The following is a 21,379-nucleotide window of genomic DNA, read 5'->3' as shown; positions in this document are numbered from 1 at the left end:
TAGCATGTGAGGCTCAGATTCTTTTCTCGTTGCAAGTGGTGAATCTGTGGAATGGACTGCTATTATGTTGCGAGTGCATCTTTGATGCATGTTCAAGGAGAGATGCATAGATATTTAATTATGAATGATTAAAATGGTCTCCTTTGATTCCTTGAACTCCTTTAGAAATTACAATTTCTAAAGGAGTTCAAAAATCATATCTAATGTACATGGCCTTTTCTAATAGTTTTCAGACTGCTTTCCCCTTTCTGTGATGTATAAAAACAGGACATGTACATTAAATATGATTTTTTATCTGCAAGTTTTAAATTAATTGTGCTTTTGTGGTTGATTGTTTATCATCATCATCAAATTCCTGCCATGTACCCACAAGGGGTGTACAGGATATGATAGTACTACATGGAAAAATTATATCGTTACTAACTTCCTATCTAAAATTTTCCTCCAAATCAGTCTGTTACTTGTTAAGACTCCAACATTATCAGATCTTACATTTCTGTCGTCTAAGGCACTTTGTACTGTATCAATCCACCTATATCTTGTTCTTCCTCTGGGTCATTTTCCTGCCAACCAGGCAGTGAACACTTGTTTTGCTAATCTTTCCTCGCCCATTCTGTTCAGGTGACCATACCACCTGAGATTAGCTCTGCTAATGCATTCCTGGATGCTGACAATGTCAAGTTCTTTCCTAATATCCTCGTTTTTAGTATGATATTGCCATTGATGCCATCTGTTCGTGCCTATAATCTTTCTCAAGACTCTCATATCTATGGTTTCTAGTCTTTGGTCAAGTGTTTTACTTCTGATCCAGCTCTCAGATCCATAAGTTAAAACTGGTTTGAACACTGTCTTGTATACAGCTAATTTAGTGTTCCGACTAATTTCTCTCTTATTCCATATGAATTTATTCAATTGACTTCCCACCATACCAGCTTTGCTGATTCTGTTGTCTATTTCTATATTTAATTTACCATCTTCAGTAAAAATCGTGTCTAAGTAGCTGAAATGTTTTACTTGTTCCACAGGTTCTCCATTCACAACACAGTTGACATTTTCAATGATTCTGCCTATTTTCATTGTCTTTGTCTTTTTATTACTGACCTTCATACCATATCTATTACAACAGCTATTCAATTTAGTCAGAGAATCTTGCAGACTTCTAGCGGATTTATTTAGAAGTATAACATCATCCGCATAAAGCAAAGAGCTGACATTAACATCTCCAATTTTGATATCATGTTTATTACCACTTTCCTTCATAATGTGATCCATATAGATAATGAATAACAGAAGGGATAATGTGCATCCTTGTCTCACACCAGATTTAACATTAAACCATCTTCCTGTACTTCCTTCAATTCTAACTGCTGACTTACAACTCAAATAAAGACTAAGTATTGCTTGATATAATGCCCCGTTGACACCATATAACTGCAACGTATTGAACAGCTTCTCTCTTGGCACCTTATCATATGCCTTTTCCAAATCGACAAAACTTAAATACAGATCTTTGTTATATTCCCATGCTTTCTCGACTATTTGTCGTAAAGTGAAGATCTGATCCTGACAGCCTCTATTTGGCCTGAATCCAGCTTGTTCTTCTCCAAACTTTTCTTCCACAATTCTTCTCAACCGTTTCTCAAGTATACTTGCATAGATCTTGCTAGGAACACTCAGTAGGGAAATACGTCTGTAATTCTCCATTCAGTTTTATTTCCCTTTTTATATATGGGTACTATGAGAGCTCTACTCCAATCATCGGGAATTTGTCCCTCTGTCCAGGCTTTCTGAACTATGCAGTGCAGCCACTGTAAGACTCTTATACCACCATACTTCAGCATTTCTGGTCGAATATCATCTACTCCAGCTGCCTTTCCACATTTCAAGCCTTTGATTGCTTTTTCCACTTCAAGTATGGATATGTATTCCTGCCTGCATGCCTGGTCTGTGTTTTTTACAAATGTGCTGTCATCACTGCTTGTTTCATTTAGCAGTTTTTCAAAGTAATTACTCCATACTTCAAGGATATCTTTTTCTCTAGTTTTCATGTCACCTTTATCATCTCTAACTTTTTTTACAGCACTCTTTCCTCCATTCCTAAGCTTCTTCAACGACCTCCAGAATATTTTGCCACCTTCTTGATATTTATTTTCTATATTCTTGCCAAAGTCCTCCCATGACTTTTGTTTAGCTAGTTTTACACAGTGTTTAGCTTTCTTATATTTGTCTGTATTCTCTAAGAGCACAAGCTGACTTATTTGCCAGGAACTTTTGATATGCTTTCTTCTTTTCTTTCACTGTCTGTTTAACTTCCTGTGTTCACCATGGAGTTCTGATTTTTCTATCCTTACAGACAACCTCACCACATTCCTCTTTGGTTGAATCAATGAGTGTTTTCTTCAGGGGTTGCCACTGAATCTCCAAGGTTTGGTTCCTGTTCTCAAACACTTTCATTTTTGATTCAATAATGTTTGTGTATTTTAGTCTACAGTTCATATCTGATAGCTGCTCTACTTTTATTTGCTTTAAAACTTTCTTACATGTCATTCTTTTCAATATTAAATTCAATTTTATCCTGCTCAAGACTAAATAGTGATCACTTCCAATTTCAAATCCTCTGTACACTCTGGTGCCCTGCACCAGGGAGAAAACATCACTATCAACAATAACATAGTCAATGAGACTTTTCTTATTCCTAGCCTCTTCTCTCCATGTGAATTTGTGCACATTTTTATGTTGGAACATGGTGTTAGTAATAACCAGTCCATGTCCTGAGCAGAAATCCAACAGATATTTGCCATTATTATTAGCTTTGCTCTTTTCTCCAAATTTTCCCAAAATATTTTTGTATGTCTCACAATCATTTCTTACTCTGCTATTTAGATCCCCAACAAGGACCAACTTTTCCTTTTTCATTGTGTCAGTTGCTTTTCTAAAGCCTCAAAAAATTCCTCCACTTCTACCTTAGTAGAACCTTCTGTGGGACCATAGGCACAAATAAGTCTCATTGTCCAGTTCCCCATTCTCATATTTGCCCACATTACTCTACTTGAGACTGACTGCCATTCAAGAAGATTAGCCTCGTATTTTGTGTTGAATACTATGGCTACTCCTTCTTTTCCTTGATTGTTATTGCCTGAATATAACATTTTGTATTTATTGCTCAGAAAGATCTCACCAGTTTTGGTCTTTTTTGTTTCAGTCACCCCTATTATGTCGATCTGGTACTTATCTAATTCCTCAGCTAGCTCCATTTCTTTGCCATTCAGGCTTCTTACGTTGATAGTACCGATCTTTAACTCTGGTGATGTTGAGTTGGGGTTTGTTTTCAGGTTTGTTCCAGTAGCTGACTTTTCGCTGTTCGCCCTGGTTCCCTGGCGAAAACAACGGGGGCCTTGTTTAACCGGGCGACGCCCCAGCCGGCATGAAATTTTGTCATGTTGTACCATCATTTTTTATTTTGGTTTAACCAATAAGAATACAATTTGGTCAGCTAAATCCCAAATTGCCAGCCCATCCTCCTTCGTTCAGTATCCAAGTAGATACCCAACAGGGTGCACCATGAGATGGTGAGGATTGGACATTAGGTCAGAAGCCCTGGTTGGTTCTCCACATTCCTTTAAAGGCTATGTGGAGGTCTCCTCTCAGTTATATAGCTTTGACTCTTAAGCACCCAGTTGATTGTTTATAGTTATTTATATACGTTGATAAAGTAAATGTGAGGCATAAAAGTGGAAGCCACAAGTCCTTGAAATCTAACATGAAAAATTTCATTGAATATAGCTTGTATAGAATGTGTACATTGGCAAATATGAGCAGTTTGTGAAAAGAAGGAGCTGATAGTAATAGAATCTACCTAACTGCTGTGCAGCAGTTAGCCAGACTTTGTAGTGCAAAGTATTGAATATGAGAGGAATTTCAACTGATGATGGAAATGAGTGTTGCAGATAGTGAAGCATGCTTAGCAGAATGTGGACAAGAATGGGGGGTATTAGAATGCATTATGATGATAGTGGTATGAAAGAGGTAGAAAATGTAAGAAAGGTGATGTGAAAGAAATCAGAAAGGGGGGGGGGGGAGTGCAGTGGTGCAGTATGTCGGAAATTTCAAGACTTCAATGTGAATTACACAAACAATAAAGTTGACTTCTTGGCAAATAACAGCAAAAGAAATGAAATGTGAATAATTTAAGATTCAAGAAAGAAGAAATGAATGAAAAAACATATGGTTACATATAACAATTCTATGATTGGAGGCATACTTAATGAACAAGCAATGATTTTTTCCAGGAGATTTCCAGGAGAAAAATTTGAGCCATAACTGAAGCAATATGTAAGTAATCAGAATGAGTGAATAATGTGATTGTATTAGAATGAATGATTTGAAAGGATATAGATATGGTATGAGGGAATATGTGAAAGTGGTATTGAGTGATACAAAAAAGAAGAGCAAAAGACTGAATTAAATGCTACAGTATCACTCATGATTTGAGATGGAGAACCCTGATTGCAAATAATTCAGCAAGATTATGTGGGAAAAGTTGTGTGCAGTATGGTGATGTATGAGGTGATTTTGATAGTCAAGCAGATTTGCACTTGCAAGATGGATTACACTTGAATCATTTTGCTGTCAAGTTCGTGGAGAAATTATTTTAATGAAAGAGTGAATGTGAATACATAGGAAAACTCAGTGTGCCCAGGTGGCTCTGGGAAAGTGTGAAGGTGTACACTCTCTTGCAGCTGCTGTCAAAACTATGAGTTAATGACAGAGAGTGAAAACAAAAGATGATTGTTAAGACTATAACACTTTTTTATAAAATCTTTATCAAGTAGCTTTATTTTTATCCTCCTACATGTTTCGCCAATCTGTTTCTATTGGCATCCTCAGGGAATACAAATCAGTAAGCACAAAATGAAGGTTACAGACTAGGTTATAACCGATGGTTCTAAATCATACAAAAATTGGTATTGTGCGTGACAATGTGCGTGTCTCGTTAACGTGATTTATCCGTGATGACTCATGACGTAATTGTTATGAAAGTTCATTTCTTTGATGTTTAATGATCTGACAAAAGTTTTCCAAATTTCTGGTAAAATTAGACCTTGATTCTTGTTTAGGTTTTCAGTTATACGGGCGACTGTAGCTGCTTCTTTAAAGATTCTTGAATGGTAGTTATCTTCTATGTATGGCATAAGGCTCTTATCCCACTCAATGTGATGGTTAGTAGAGGCAAAGTGGCATGAAAGGCCTGAAATGTCTTGTCTGTTATTTCTGACATATCCTATGTGTTCTTTCTTTCTCGTTTCGAAGCTTCTAGATGTCTGACCTACGTAACTAATACCACATGAGCAAGGAATATTACATACTCCAGAGTATTTGTAGAATGGGTGAGGATCTTTCGGTGATCTTAAAAATTTCCGAATAGTATTGATTGGTTTGAATGCCACTCTGATCTTGTATGGTTTTAAAAGGTTAGCTAATTTTTTGGAAAGGTTGTTGACAAAAGGAATTGTAATTGTACTGATGTATTGGATGTCATCACGTTGTCGATGTGGTATATCAGTAAATAGAATCTTGTTATAGAGTCTTTTAGGGTAACCATTTAAAGAAAGTTCTCTGGATATTGTGGTTAATTCTGTTAGTAGGTCATCCTTGTCTGTCGTATACTGTATAGCTCTTTTCTTGAGACTATGGATAATGCTAAGTTTCTGAGCTATGTGATGACCTGAGTTGAAATGGAGGTAACGTCCAGTATTTGTAGGTTTTCTGTATACAGATAGGTTGATACTATTATTGGATTGTTTCTTTATTAAAATGTCAAGGAATGGCAGTTTTTATATGGCAGTAATAATACAGTTATATTAAATACTTCAGATTATAAAGAAAAAATTAAAAATCTATTATCTGATAGGTCTGTATATGAAGTTCTCAGTAGAGATCCTACCACTAAAAATCATAATGACACCAATGAATTATTACGTGGAATGAATAATTGGCCTATAGAAATTATAAAAAAATTAAAATCTATGCACCCTCTTACTCCTAGATTGTATGGTCTTCCAAAAATTCATAAAGAAGGTATTCCATTACGTCCAATAGTTGATGGAATCTATTCTCCCACTTACCAACTATCCGAGTATCTTGCGAAGATTTTACAACAACACATTCACGTCTCGGATACTTATATTAAAAACTCAAAACATTTTATAGATAAAATAAAAAACATCCCTATTTTTGAAGAGGATATACTAGCAAGCCTGGACATCACATCTCTGTTTACTAACATTCCAGTGGTTGAAGTCATCAACATCTTAGAGAAATTGTTCCCAAGAAACATCACTACTTTGTTCAATCACTGTTTAACTTCTAACTATTTCATTTGGCAAGAAACGATCTACAAACAACTCACTGGATTAGCTATGGGTAGTCCCCTCTCACCTCCTTGTGCTGACTTATTCATGGAAGATCTAGAGAAAAAAATCTTAACCCAGATCTTTCCAAAACCGAAAATTTGGTACAGATATGTAGATGACATCTTTATCATTTGGGATCATACAAAAGAAGAACTAATGAATTACCTCAACCAAATCAATAGTTTCCACAATACCATCAAATTCACATTAGAAATGGAAAAAGATAAAAAACTGCCATTCCTTGACATTTTAATAAAGAAACAATCCAATAATAGTATCAACCTATCTGTATACAGAAAACCTACAAATACTGGACGTTACCTCCATTTCAACTCAGCTCATCACATAGCTCTGAAACTTAGCATTATCCATAGTCTCAAGAAAAGAGCTATACAGTATACGACAGACAAGGATGACCTACTAACAGAATTAACCACAATATCCAGAGAACTTTCTTTAAATGGTTACCCTAAAAGACTCTATAACAAGATTCTATTTACTGATATACCACATCGACAACGTGATGACGTCCAATACATCAGTACAATTACAATTCCTTTTGTCAACAACCTTTCCAAAAATTTAGCTAACCTTTTAAAACCATACAAGATCAGAGTGGCATTCAAACCAATCAATACTATTCGGAAATTTTTAAGATCACCGAAAGATCCTCACCCATTCTACAAATACTCTGGAGTATGTAATATTCCTTGCTCATGTGGTATTAGTTACGTAGGTCAGACATCTAGAAGCTTCGAAACGAGAAAGAAAGAACACATAGGATATGTCAGAAATAACAGACAAGACATTTCAGGCCTTTCATGCCACTTTGCCTCTACTAACCATCACATTGAGTGGGATAAGAGCCTTATGCCATACATAGAAGATAACTACCATTCAAGAATCTTTAAAGAAGCAGCTACAGTCGCCCGTATAACTGAAAACCTAAACAAGAATCAAGGTCTAATTTTACCAGAAATTTGGAAAACTTTTGTCAGATCATTAAACATCAAAGAAATGAACTTTCATAACAATTACGTCATGAGTCATCACGGATAAATCACGTTAATGAGACACGCACGTTGTTACGCACAATACCAATTTTTGTATGATTTAGAACCATCGGTTATAACCTAGTCTGTAACCTTCATTTTGTGCTTACTGATTTGTATTCCCTGAGGATGCCAATAGAAACAGATTGGCGAAACATGTAGGAGGATAAAAATAAAGCTACTTGATAAAGATTTTATAAAAAAGTGTTATAGTCTTATGAATAATTGTCAAGAAAAAATTCAACAAAAAGATGATTGTGTATGTCTCAGTAAATGCAGACTAGTTTTGTCTAGAAAGAAAGTGAAAATTGTGGAAATATTATGTGGCATTTGGTTTAAGAATGAACACTAGCTTCCTGTTTGATCTCATATTTAAGATGTCAGTCCCTGAAATGCCTGGCATCTAGCTATTATGTGCATACACTAATGCCAAAAGCATCAGAAATAAAAGTGAGAAGTTCTTAGCATTGGTCGATGTTATAAGACCAAAAATTATAGTCATAAGTAAAACTTGGTTGACAGAGGATATTATTACTGAATATAATGTGATGGGTTCAGTTTCTTCACGGTGGATAGACAAGAAGGATGGGTTAATGTTGTTGATTACTGGAGATAAATTTAATCCAACTAAATCTCTAGTGGTGTAATATGAGTAATTCAGGAAATGGGTTTAACTGTTTGCTATATCTGCTGCTCTCTTCCTCGACAGCTTAATATGTAATCAGATCCATTTGTTTATACCATGTTCACACATGAAAAGCTGCAAAATATATAGCATACTAGTACTGTGTAGAGAAAAGTAATAATCCGTTGAACGTGTGGACAGACTTATGTGTTTGTCGAACATGTTGTTTATTTTTTAACGGAATTATCACTATGGCAAGTCGGGCCTAGCAGACTATGCTCTCGATACCCCTGCACACAGGATCAACTGAAAAAACACAAAAGTACTACACAGAAGCTCTTACAAGTCGGAGAGATTGTTCTTAGAGGCAACAGAAGCCCTGAAACACACTCCAAATCTCAACAAATATGGCTGTATTAACTTACCTAAGATCTGGGAGACAGTCATCTTAAGAAAAAACAAGTTTTTTTTTTTTTCAGATAGAGGGCGCCAAAAATCAGGACTCTAGTCTTCGTTTTGCTGCTACGATTTTGTTCAACTAGTCTGTTGATTACACCATGTTGTTATAGTCTCGCGTATTGTGACAAACTGTGTTTTTGTGCTCTGAAGATGTGGTTATAATACCAGCAAAATATCAGCAATAAGTTAATAAATTAATTATTTACTTAGTTTCTGTGTTCTAATATATACCGTTAAAAAATAAACAACATAATAATCCGTTAGTATTCTTTTTGAAGAGCTGGAGGTCAGTCTTCAAGGAATACTGAATAAATTCACAGAAGAGGCCACTCCAAAGAACAGAGGTTTTGGTTGGTTTTCAGTTTAGATGTAAATGGATATTAGGCAGCTGTTTTATGATTTGTAGATTTAGCAGAAATGGACGAATGATGGATACCAGTTCTTCTAAACAGTACCCATGGAATATCTGCAGAAACTGACTATTTATGAGCTAGTGACTGAAAAGAGTCTGCAATCTAGGTGAACTGCCCGCTTCTGGATAGCATCAAGAATTTTTAGAGAGGTTTTTGGTGATTTGTAGAGTTAGTAGGCAGAAAAAAAGTAATGTTTATTGGGGGGGGGGGAGTTTTGTTTAGTTTATTTTTGGGAGCAGAACAGGGTTTCTCAAACTTTTTCTCCGACAGAACACTTCACAAATCCTGAAAATTTCACGGAACACCTTGGTTATTTTGTAATGTGTTAATTAATAATTAATTGGTAATTTAGCTGATTTTTTTATTAATTAAACATCGATTAAACCATGATTAAATTAATTTGTGCTGATTTTCATTGACATATCCTATTCTGATCACCAAAAATGTATATTATAAGTACTTATGAGTGAATGCAGACTTTTTCTCCTGTGTGCTGATAGTCTTCCCCTCCTTTTGTACATCCTGGAGATCTTTGTAGGCTTCAGGTGGATGACTCACTGTCTGTTCCATCACAAACACCTTCAATAAGAGATTTCTTAATACCAAAATTAAACAAAGTGCCTTGTTTCTTATTCATATTAGAATTTAAATCTGTATTCCTATTACTTTTAAAAAAAATCACGGCACTACGGTTTCAGAACACGCACTTATACACTGCAATACGAACTTGCGAAGAAAGTATTCAGTATTAATAGATTTGAGAACCGGATAGAGACTACTTTGATCTTCAATTTCAGTGGAAAAATTTTCTTTATACTTCCTTGCTAATTGGTCACTGGCATTTGCAACACAGATGTTATTTCATTCAGTTTTGAGAACATGCCGCCCATTGTTGTAATCATCTTGCAGGCAATTTTTATGATCAGTCATAAATAGCAGTATTCTATTTCCCAATTGTTGAAAGATTTCGATGTATGAAAATTAACGATAATTCATGAATATTTCCATGTTTAAAAATATGCTTCTTGGTCACTGACATTTGCTACACAGATGTCATTTCCTTCAGTTTTGAGAACAGAGGATATGCCACCCATTGTTATAATCCACTTGCAGGCAATTTTTATGACCCGTCATAAACAGTGGTATTCCCTTTCCCAAATGTTGAAAGGTTTCGATGTGTGAAAATTAATGATACACAGATGTTATTAGGCGTTCTGGGTCTGAGCTTTTCGACATATTCACGAATATTATTCTCCTCAGAATATTTCTACTATAAAATATTTATTCATGAAAAATGCTTAGAAAACTAAAATGACAAATTCCAGAACTTCTCTTGGAACAGCTATTCACCTACCACAGAACACTACTGTTCCCAATAATACAGTTTGAGAAACCCTACTGTAGAAGGGAGGCTAGAGTGTCACTCTTGAGAGAGAGATCTGGTCTTGGCTGTTGAGCTGAGCATTATCAAAGATAAGGAGGGACAAGAACTAGGGGTTTTTTTTGTGAAGAGGAAAACAGATTGTGTTTTGGAAGCATTGAAAGTTGACTGAATTGTCATTATCCCATTGAAGGATGGCATGGCAATAAGTGTTTTGGGTGTAGAAGATCTTGAAGCCTGAGATATTGAAGTACTGCAAAGTTTGTCATGAGGAAGCATGGAGAGTGTTCTCATCAGAAAAACTGTGGATAGGTTTTTTTGAGGTCACTGAGAAAAGGTCATTTATGTATATGAGGAAAAGAATGTGTAAAATAACATTTCTGAGGAACACCTGCATTAGTAGGAAAATCTGAAGAGAGAAGACCCTCCACCTTTGCTTGTAGTGAATGATCTAAGAAAAAAACTGGGAAGCTCTAGATGTTAGACCCAAATGCCTTGGAAATTGCACGTCCACAAGATGATTTGCTATGGATCTTGATTGTGAAATCCATAGTTGTGGTCTCTTACTGGTCAATTTTCCAGATGATGTGGAGCACTGAAATAAGAGCTGTAGATTGATAGTTTGACGGCAGACACATATCACCTTTTTTGGGAATTGGATGAATATTACTCTCTTTCCACATGTAGCGTTGAAGCTTACTGAATATAATACAGTAGAGATGATAAAGGACAGTTGTTACTTTAGGAACACATTGCTTGAGCACAGTTTTGGGATACCATGCTATAAGCCTTTTTGGTATTCAAGTCATTCAGGATTCTTCTATTGGCTTTCTATTAGAAGACTGCATTAGGCCTTTTGCTATGTGATGCAGTGTTCTAGGTAAAGTTAGAGATGATTTGCTTTGTTATCTATGCTGGAATTGGAAGACAAGAGAAGAATGATGCCAGGAGGTCAGTTTTATCTTTAAGCATTGTTTCAATAGTGCCATCTGGGTGATTGAAGTGGAAACATGAATAGAAGTTATTCTCTGGCACCTTTGCAATGGACCAGAGCATGACTGCCAGTATTGGATTTTCTACATTTAATTAAGTCAGACATAGTCCTGCTAATTAATGCTTTGCAAGTGTTGCAGGCATCAGTATATGCTGTGAATGAAGCTATTTGTTTTTCCTGTACTCCTCTCACATTTCTTTGAAAATCATGCCTTGAATATTGAGTAAGAATTTCAAAACAGAGTGAGGAATGAAGTCCCACATTCCATGAATAATTTCTGTAACGGTCATAACAAGCATTTGTTTCAGGAGAATGGAAACTGTTCTCTGCTTATGGAAAGAAGTGACATTGGAAAAACTTTTATTGGGATTATATTGATCAAGTGTATATAATTAACAGCTACGTTATACCAACTAGTTTCACCAACTAAGTCTGTTGGCATCTTCAGGGTACATAACTGATGTAAGGCACTAAAAAGTAAAAAACTGTTACAAACTAAAATCAACCGATTCCAAAATATTAAACAAAGAACAGAGCGCGTACAATACATTCATAGAGCGTGGATGATATCACTTGTTGTTATTTAGAAACGTTCTATAGTTGGCACTATAATTCAGTTCTGGCGAGTTGAAGGATCTGATAAGGGTCATGGGTCACGATTTTAGTGTGTAACAGTTTTTTACTTTTTAGTGCCTTACATTAGTTATGTACCCTGAAGATGCCAACAGACTTAGTTGGTGAAGCTAGTTGGTATAACGTAGCTGTTAATTATATACACTTGATCAATATAATCCCAATAAAAGTTTTTCCAGAGCTTTATGGTCAAGAAAATTAAACATTTTTTAACATGAATAGAATCCATGGGGAAACCAAAAGAAAGGTACACCGTTTTGAATTCCTTAAATGTAAAAAAAGCCAAACTATTAAATCACCTCACTTTTTTGAAAAGATGTAGAGATAACAAGATTATTCCAAAGTTTCTATTTTTAAAAGAACAATTCCATTCACGATGAGTGAAACATATTTATTTTAAAACATCTTTGGCACTTCTACGTGAAAGGATACAGCATACCAGATTTCTTTTAAGCCAGATAGATTTAGACTGCTATCAGATTTATGACGATATTTCTAGTACTTTAGATCAAGATATATGGTCGCATTTGAATAGAATGGTCACTACTAGCTATGACAAAGCCTTTACAACAAGCAAACGAAACCAAATCAGAAAATTTAACGATCTTTATACAAAACATTTTAAGTCAAAACCTTCTCTACCAGACAACAAAGTTATTTTTAATTTATCGGATCATGTATTAACAAAACCAGAGATCAATATACTTAAAAAAGGGTTCAATTTTGCGATAACACCTCATAATGTCCCTAAAGTGGATATCATTTGTAATATAGAAAAGGCAGTCTCGTCGTTACCGGAACCCATAGCTAATGATATTAGATTAAAAAGTATCCTCTCATCTTCCAGAACTCCTAACAAAAACATCACTACTCTGGAAAAAAGAACATTGTACAGTTTGAAGAAAAAGAAAGACATTATCATATTGAAGGCAGATAAGGGAAATTCAACAGTGATTACAAAGATTAAGATTAACAGCTTATTGTTGGATACATCAACCTACCCTGTCCTAGTCACAGACCCAACACTAAAGAACCACAATGATACCAATGATTTAATACGTCATATGGAGAACTGGTCTATAGACTTAAAATGAAGATTGAAATCCATGCATCCACTAACACCAAGACTATATGCCGCTCCTAAGGTACACAAAAATGGAATACCACTACGCCCGATTGTGTGGAATCAATTCGCCAACTTATCTGTTATCTAATCACCTAGCAGGCCTCCTCAAACCTCACATCAATAATTCGGACACTTATATACGAAATTCGCAACATTTCGTTGAGAAACTGAACAACATCTCTATCTCCAATACAGATTTACTCGCCAGCCTGGATGTTACATCTCTATTCACTAACATCCCTGTGGAGGAAGTCATCAACATTTTAGGAAGTTTGCTCCCACAAGACATTACTTCTCTGTTCCGTCATTGTTTAACATCACACTTTTTCTTATGGAATAAAACCATATATCAGCAATTGACTGGCCTTGCAATGGGTAGCCCCCCTCTCTCCATCTTGTGCTGATCTCTTTATGGAGGCTTTTGAAAGTAAAATCTTAACTGAAACAGACCCTAAACCCACAGTATGGTGGAGATACGTGGATGATATCTTTATCGTTTGGAACCACACAAAAAAGAACCTGTTCGACTTTCTTAAGAAAATCAACTCTCTACACCACACAATCAAATTCACTCTAGAACTTGAAGAAGATAACCAATTATCATTTCTGGACACTTTAATTAAGAAGCTTCCAAATGGTGGTATCAACCTCTCAGTTTACCGCAAACCTACCAATACAGGACATTATTTACATTTCACTTCCTCACACCACATTTCTCAGAAACTTAGTATTGCACACATGTTGAAGAACTGTGCCTCTCTCCTTACAACAGATCAACAAGAGACCTCCAGGAAGAACTATCCCTGATATCCACCAACCTTACCGTGAATGGATTTCCTCGAAGACTCGTCCACAAGATACTTTTCTCTGAACTCTGACAAAGACAACAAGATGATGTACGTTATATTTCTACCATCGTCATTCCATACTTAGGGACAGTTTCCAATAAGATTGCTAGACTCCTTAGACCACATAAAATAAGAGTGGCCTTTAAACCCACAGAAACGATTAGACAATTCTTAAGATCTCCAAAAGATAGCTATCCTTTCTCCAAATATGTTGGGGTTTATAACATACCATGCTCGTGCGGCTTGAATTACATCGGCCAAACTTCAAGGAGCCTTGAAATTAGGCAAAAAGAACACATAGGCGACGTCAATAATAACAGAGAAGAAAAATCGGGGTTAGCTTTTCATTTCTCAAGAATGAACCATACCATAGAGTGGGAAAGAAGCACAATTCCTTACATGGAGGAGGACTTCCACTCCCGAATTTTTAAGGAGGCCACAACAGTTGCCTGCTGTACACAAAACCTTAACAGGAACCAAGGACTAATCTTGCCTGTGATCTGGAAGACCCTTATCAGATCCTTCAACTCGCCAGAACTGAATTATAGTGCCAACTATAGAACGTTCCTAAATAACAACAAGTGATATCATCCACGCTCTATGTATGTATTGTATGCGCTCTGTTCTTTGTTTAATATTTTGGAATCGGTTGATTTTAGTTTATAATAGTTTTTTTACTTTTTAGTGCCTTACATCAGTTATGTACCCTTAAGATGCCAACAGACTTAGTTGGTCTAGTTGGTATAACGTAGCTGTTTATTATATACACTTGATCAATATAATCCCAATAAAAGTTTTTCCAGAGCTTTTTGGTCAAGAAAATTAAATGTTTTTTAACAGGAGTGACATTCTCAAAGATCTTTCCACTTTGCATTGTTATAGTGATAAATGATACAAAGTTGTGAATGGGCTAACGGGAGTTCATTCTACTACAGATGAAACTTGTATGAGATTATGATCTGAATTACCACAAGGAGAGGTCACCTCAACAGCATACCTGAAAGGAGAACTGGTTAAGAAAAGATCTAGAGTGGGTGAGTAAGATTACTCTCCAACAACAGACTCCTGGATTGAATCTTGCCATGGAAATGGATGTATGTAAATGTCTAGTGGGAAAACGAATTTCATCATCTGGTGCGAGACCAGATGATGAAATTCAGCTTCTATTATATATTTGCATCCATTGTATAGTCTTATATCCTGAACAAGTCTAAAGGCATCATTGTCAAGAATAACATAATCAGTCAAACTTTTTCCTTGTTTTGTGTGTGAATTTATACCCTTTTTTTTAAAAAAAATTTTTTTATTGGAACATGTTAACAATAACTATTCCATGTTCTGAGCAGAAATCTAGCTGGTACCTGCCATTATTATTAGTCCTGCCCTTTTTCTAAAATTTTCCTACCATTTCTATAGTCTTGAATTAATTTCTTACTCTCTTTTATTTGGCGCCAAGAATATACTTTTCCATTTTTATTATATCAGCTGTGCTCTCTAATGACTTCGAAAATTCCTTCTTCATCATGCAAGATCAAATTACTCATATTCAAGAAGTTTGTTGTGTGTTGATTGTCATAGTTGTTTTCTCCCCTCCCCCTCTCTTCCTTAATAAGTCTTAATAGAATCATCTCACACTTATTATTTATGAGAACCGTTTTCTTGGTCCACAAACCCTGTTATGTCAACATAGTATTTCTGTGATTCCATTGATGTTTCTTGTGTTGATGGTGCTTATCTTCAATCCTATTGTACTTGTTTTAGTAGCTAACACTTTTCATTCATTCAGGTTCTCTGACAAGAAAAATAGTGGATGCTCGTGCTAACATGATATCCTACTATGTTGTGCATTATAATGTACATTATTTGTAGTTCATAAAGAACAAACACAGAACCAATACAGAATATAATTGGCTAATACAAGATTGCAATTAGATCAGAAGACCAGTTGTTTCCCTGCATTTCTTATAGGTAGACTGTGGAAGTCTCCATAAGTCCACTTACACAGTTATGCAGCTTTGACTTCTGATATCCAGTATGGATAAAAACAGCATTTGTTTCAGTGTTAAACAGCTTAGTTTACATACTTTCTTCTTTGTGAAGAAATACAATTGGGGCTAGCTAGGGCATCGCCTAGATGAATACCCTCCCTCCCCCCGTTGTTTTTGTCAGGGAACCACAGTGAACAGCAAAAAAGTCAGCTGCGGGAACAAATAACAACTTGACGTATGCAGAGATCAAGATTGGCACCATCAACAGAAGAAGCATCAATGGAAAAGAAATTAAACTAGCAGAAGAATTGATAAGTACCAAATCAACATAATAGGTGTTACTAAAAGAAGTCAAAAACTGGTGAGGTCTTTCTAAGCAACAAATACAAGATTATATTCAGGCAATGGCAATCAGAGAAAAGGAGTAGTTATAGCATTCAACACTAAATATGAGGATAATCTTCTTGAATGGCAGGCATTAACAAGTAAAGTGATGCAGGTTAATAGGGTCAAATTCCAGACGATTTGAGTATAAGTGCTCTACTGGTGATAGAAGTTAGTACCCATCTATAAAAAGGGAAATATGAGAATTACAGAGGAATTTCCTTATTGAGTGTTCCTGGTAAGATTTAAGAAAGTATTCTGAAGAAAATTGTGGAGGAGAAGCTCTGAGAGGAACAAGCTGGGTTCACGCCAAATAGAAGTTATTGGAATCAAATATTCACCTTAAGACAAATAGTTGAGAAATCATGGGAATATAAGAAGGATGTGTATTTAAGTTTTGAGATTTGGAAAAGGCATGCTCCAGTTATATGGTGTAAATGAAACATTATATCAAGCAATAATTAGTCTATATTTGAGTTGTAAATCAGCAGTTAGAATTTGAAGGAGTTACAGGAAGATGGTTTGATATTAAATCAAGTGTGAGAGAAGGATGCGCATTATCTCCACTATTATTCATCATCTATATGGATCACATTATGAAAGAAAGTGGTATTAAACCTCATATCAAGATTGGAGATGTTGGTCTCAGCTATTTACTTTATGCAGATGATGTTATACTTCTAAATAAATCCACTTCAAGTCTGCAGGATTCCATGACTAAATTTAATAACCACTGTAATAAATTTGATATGAAAATCTGCATTAAAAAGACAATGAAAATAGGTAGAAACGTTGAAAAAATCAAACTGCATCCTAAATGGAGAACCTATAGAACAAATAAAACATTTCGGCTATTTAGAAACAATTTTTAGTGAAGATGGTAAATTAAATTTGGAAAGAGAACATCAGAATTAGCAAAACTGGTATGGTAGATAATCAAGTGAATAAATTTATATGGAATAAGAGAGAAATTAGTTCAAAACTCTAAACTAATTGTATACAGTACAGTGTATTTTAACTTGGGTCTGAGAGATGGGTTAGAAATAAAACTCTTGATCAAAGATGGAACTACATATGAGAGTTCTGAGAAAGATTAGGGGACTGAACAGATGTCATCAGTGGCAGTATCATGTTGATAGTGATGATATTAAGAAAGGACCTGACATTGTTATCATTCAGAAATTTGATAGCAGAGCTAATCTCAGGTGATATGGCCACTTAAACAGAATAGCAAAGGAAAGATTAGCAAAAGTTTATTTGCCAGGATGGCAGGAGAAAGACCCAGAGGAAGACTAAGATCTAGGTGGATTAATACAGTAAAAAGTGCCTTAAAAGATCTTATAATATTGGAATGTTGACAGATAACAGGTTAATTTTAAAGAAAATTGTTGATAGGAAGTTAGTAATGATGTAACTTTTTCATGTACTACTATCATAATATCCTGTACACTCCTTGAGGGTATATATCAAGAATTTGATGATGAAAACTTCAATTATGAAAACATGCTTTTTAGAAAAACATTTTCAGAATATTATGTGTGTTAATTATTATCTTCTCTTCATTAAAAACTTGCTTTACTTCTTAAAAAAATGCATTTTTTATGTTAAACTCAAAATTGTTAATTTACAAGTTACTAAATTTGTCTAAAAATATTGTTCCTCCTACATTCTAATCCAGAATTAAGTAGAAAAACAAATTTACTTTGGATGCATATAAAGTACTAGAATTTTAGGTGACTAAGTTTTAATTTCATTATATGCTAAATATTTTGCTTGCTTTATTTAAATAAAAACATTTTATTTCATTTTTAGGCTACAGACAGTGATGGTGAGAGTGATGCAAAATCTGAGCCTCATTCATTTGTCAATCATTATGCCAATGTAAATGATACTCTCCGTCAATCATGGAAGAGGCAGAAGCCTGTAAAGCCTCCTAGTTATACAGACAGTGAACCTGAAGGAAGCATTGCAGTAAGTCTCAATGGAGGACATATCATAATGAACAATATGGCTGGTTCAAGAGCACCATTACCAGGTTTCTCCAGTTTTGTGTAAAGCTTTTAGTTTATTTTGTGCAGAATGATTATTTTGTACAAATACCTGTGATCAAATCCATCCATTCATGTGCCTTTCATTCTGCTACTGATGGGTGAAAATTTTGGACGGGAAAAGAAATTGCAAATAACTTCTGTTATGATACAGCACATGACTAAACTGAAAAACTTGAATAGCTCTAATAAACTGGAAAATTTGTACAAATATGTATATGCACATCAGAGGGTTCGAAGTGTATTAACCCATACATTCCAAGTTTTAGAAATTAACCTGTCCTCACTACTGTTGAACAGTAGTCTGGTGCAGGAGCCATATAGCACTGCCAAGGAAAATGTTATAGAATCGATATCAAATGCTGAAGATAACATCAAGGTTAGAGATGTTACATTCTATAGGAAGTTACCACTTGTATTTATAAAACCTTTTATGTGGAGGGACTTGAGATATCTTTTTAATATTTGTATAATAAGAATCACATATGAAAAGTGAATTGTTTCATGTTTTTTGTTATTTATATGTATATTTAAGATGCACATGCCTTAAGGTAAAAAAAAAATTCTTGGACATTGAATATTTTGATCAGAACTCTTTTAATCAAATTTCAGCATTTGTTTCATTGTAATATATCCAAAGTGTTTAGATTTTTGAGAGGGAATCACATATTTTTCATAGATGTACAAGGGATATTTGTTGTATCCAATAATATATCTTAAAACACTCAGGCTTCTGATATGTATCTATTTATTATTTTATTCCTTTCTTAATGCATAAGTGAATTCATTTGAGATGCTTAAAAATTCAAGTTGTGTGGCTATGCTTGCATGCATATTGCTCATCCATTTTAATAATAATGATTTTGTGGAAATCAATCCAGTGTAAGATACTTTTGCCTCTGGAGCACATTGAAGTCTTATTGATGTTTACCCAGTGCCAGTCAAGATCTGTTGGTAATAACCATGAATATCATGTAGTCTGCAGAGGCCAAAAAATTGTGAAGTACTCACTTACCATTTCCTTTATCTTGTAATTGCATGATAGCAAGCTAGCTCTTCAAGCAGTGCCTTCCACCAAAGAAGAAAGAAAAACATCTTTTAGTTAAAACAAATATTCTTATTTCAGTAGATTCTGTTAATATATTTGGGGATGCCATGAACTGAAGTACTCTTTTGCCTCCCCCACCCATCCATCCATCTTATTCACCAGCTTTTGAACAATCCAAGAATGGTGTTTAACCAAAGAATTACAATAAATTCAAGAGTGGAATATAGCATCTTGGTCCATTTAAGCTATGACTGTGATGTTTTGAAAGGTTTATGATTATGTTTCATTTTATTATATTGTTTTTAAAATGTCAAAATAATTTCAAAAGAAATGTAAAATGTTTTGTGAAAGAAAATAAACAGTTTTTTTTTCCTCTCTGTCTTCTTTTTTGTAAATGCACGTTTTCGATTCAGTATCTAGGCTTATCAGCTCAGTTTGAGCTGAGTGATTAGAGAAACGAATCTGTTTCCTTTTTGATGAAAAGAGGTTTTTAAGTTAAATAGTAGAACAAGCGCTTTGTTTAGATTTTGGAAAACACTCAATTTCTCTAAACAGTAACATGATTTAATAATAACTAATTTATACATTGCATAAGTGAACAATTAGTAGAATAACTGTTAACAGAAAAATTAACAATATTAGAGGATAACTTCAGCATTCAAGTAATACAACATAAGTGTGGTACTTTAGCAGTTTAACAAGAAATGACAATATGACTTCTATCTCTTCCCAAAACTAAAACTCTTCCTTGCTGGTCAGAGTTTTTCTTTGAAACAAGAGGTGAATCTGGCTATAGAGGGGTATTTTGCAGATCTTAATGAGAATCACTACAATGAAGGGATAATGGTGCTGGGGCATTGACAATATGACTTAAGACTAATACATTTATTCCAGCAATGCCCCAGCACCATTATCCCTTCCCCGCAGTGATTCTCAGTAAGATCTGCAAAATACCCCTCTATAGCCGGATTCACCTCTTGTTTCCAAGAAAAACTCTGACCAGCAAGGAAGAGTTTTAGTTTTGGGAAGTGATAGAAATCAGAGGGAACCAAATCTGGGGAATAGGGTGGATGCTCTAACAATTCATAGTGCAGATCCCTTACCCATTGCCAAAACACCTTTGTGGACAGGTGTATTATCCTGATGAAAGGTGATTTTTTTTTCTTCTGCAAACCAGGTCTTTTCTCACAAAGTTTTTTCTGTAGTCTGGTTAAAAAGTCGGAATAATATTCCCCAGTTAAAGTTTTATTCTTTTCAAGATAATAAACAAAATGCCTTTAGCATCCCAAAACACCGATGACATGACATTTCCAGCTGATGGAACCGACTTTGGTGCTGAACAACTGGCTTCTGTCCACTATTTTGACCCATTTGGATTTTGGTGTATAGTGGTGAATCCAAGTCTCATCCATAGTAATAAATCGACTCACAAAATCAGTTTTTTTATTGTTAAAACGCCCCAAGCACTGTTCAGAGATTTTCATGCAAGTGCATTTTTGATGTGCTGTGAGCAAGCACAGCATCCATCTTGTGCAGTATTTTCATTTGCAATTCTTCATACAAAATATATTCTACACATTCTTTTGAAATGCCTATAGTCTCAGCAATTTCATGCACTTTGACTTGCCAGCAATCCAATCCTGGTGGTGTTACACTTTTTGGTTGTTCTTCACGTGGATCATCTTCAAGGCTGGTACGGCCACGTTTAAACTCGGCAACCCATTTCTTAATTGTCGAAAACAAAGGAGAAGAGTGCCCATAAACTTTTATGAACTTCGAATGAATTTCGTTTGGCTTTAAACCTTCTTTTACGAAGAATTTTATAGCTGCACAATACCCAATTTTATCCATTTCAAGGGATGCAGACAACACTTTTACTTGAGACAGCTGTATAAAACAAACTACTTGATAGAATGACTTGCAATTTCACATGGATGCTTATGACAGATGTACTAACTTAGAAAATA

General features: G+C 35.1%; 1 protein-coding gene across 1 annotated transcript in view; it reads left to right on the top strand.

Moving 5' to 3' along the window:
- sdk (sidekick cell adhesion molecule) overlaps nt 1-19,785 on the top strand; it is a 496,543-nt gene extending 476,758 nt beyond the window's left edge. The window contains exon 37 of the mRNA XM_090407513.1: nt 18,129-19,785. Coding sequence (XP_090263639.1) covers nt 18,129-18,371 — 243 coding nt within the window. The 3' untranslated portion in view covers nt 18,372-19,785. The remainder of the gene's footprint in view (nt 1-18,128) is intronic.
- Nucleotides 19,786-21,379: the final 1,594 nt, after the last annotated feature.

The sequence above is a fragment of the Typopeltis vanoorti genome, chromosome 17 (assembly GCF_054136105.1).
Source record: "Typopeltis vanoorti isolate ZY-2024b chromosome 17, IOZ_Tvanoo_1.0, whole genome shotgun sequence".
NCBI classification, from domain to species: Eukaryota; Metazoa; Arthropoda; class Arachnida; order Uropygi; family Thelyphonidae; genus Typopeltis; species Typopeltis vanoorti.
The sequence above is the reverse complement of the archived record's forward strand: the minus strand, read 5'-3'. Positions and strand labels throughout refer to the sequence as shown.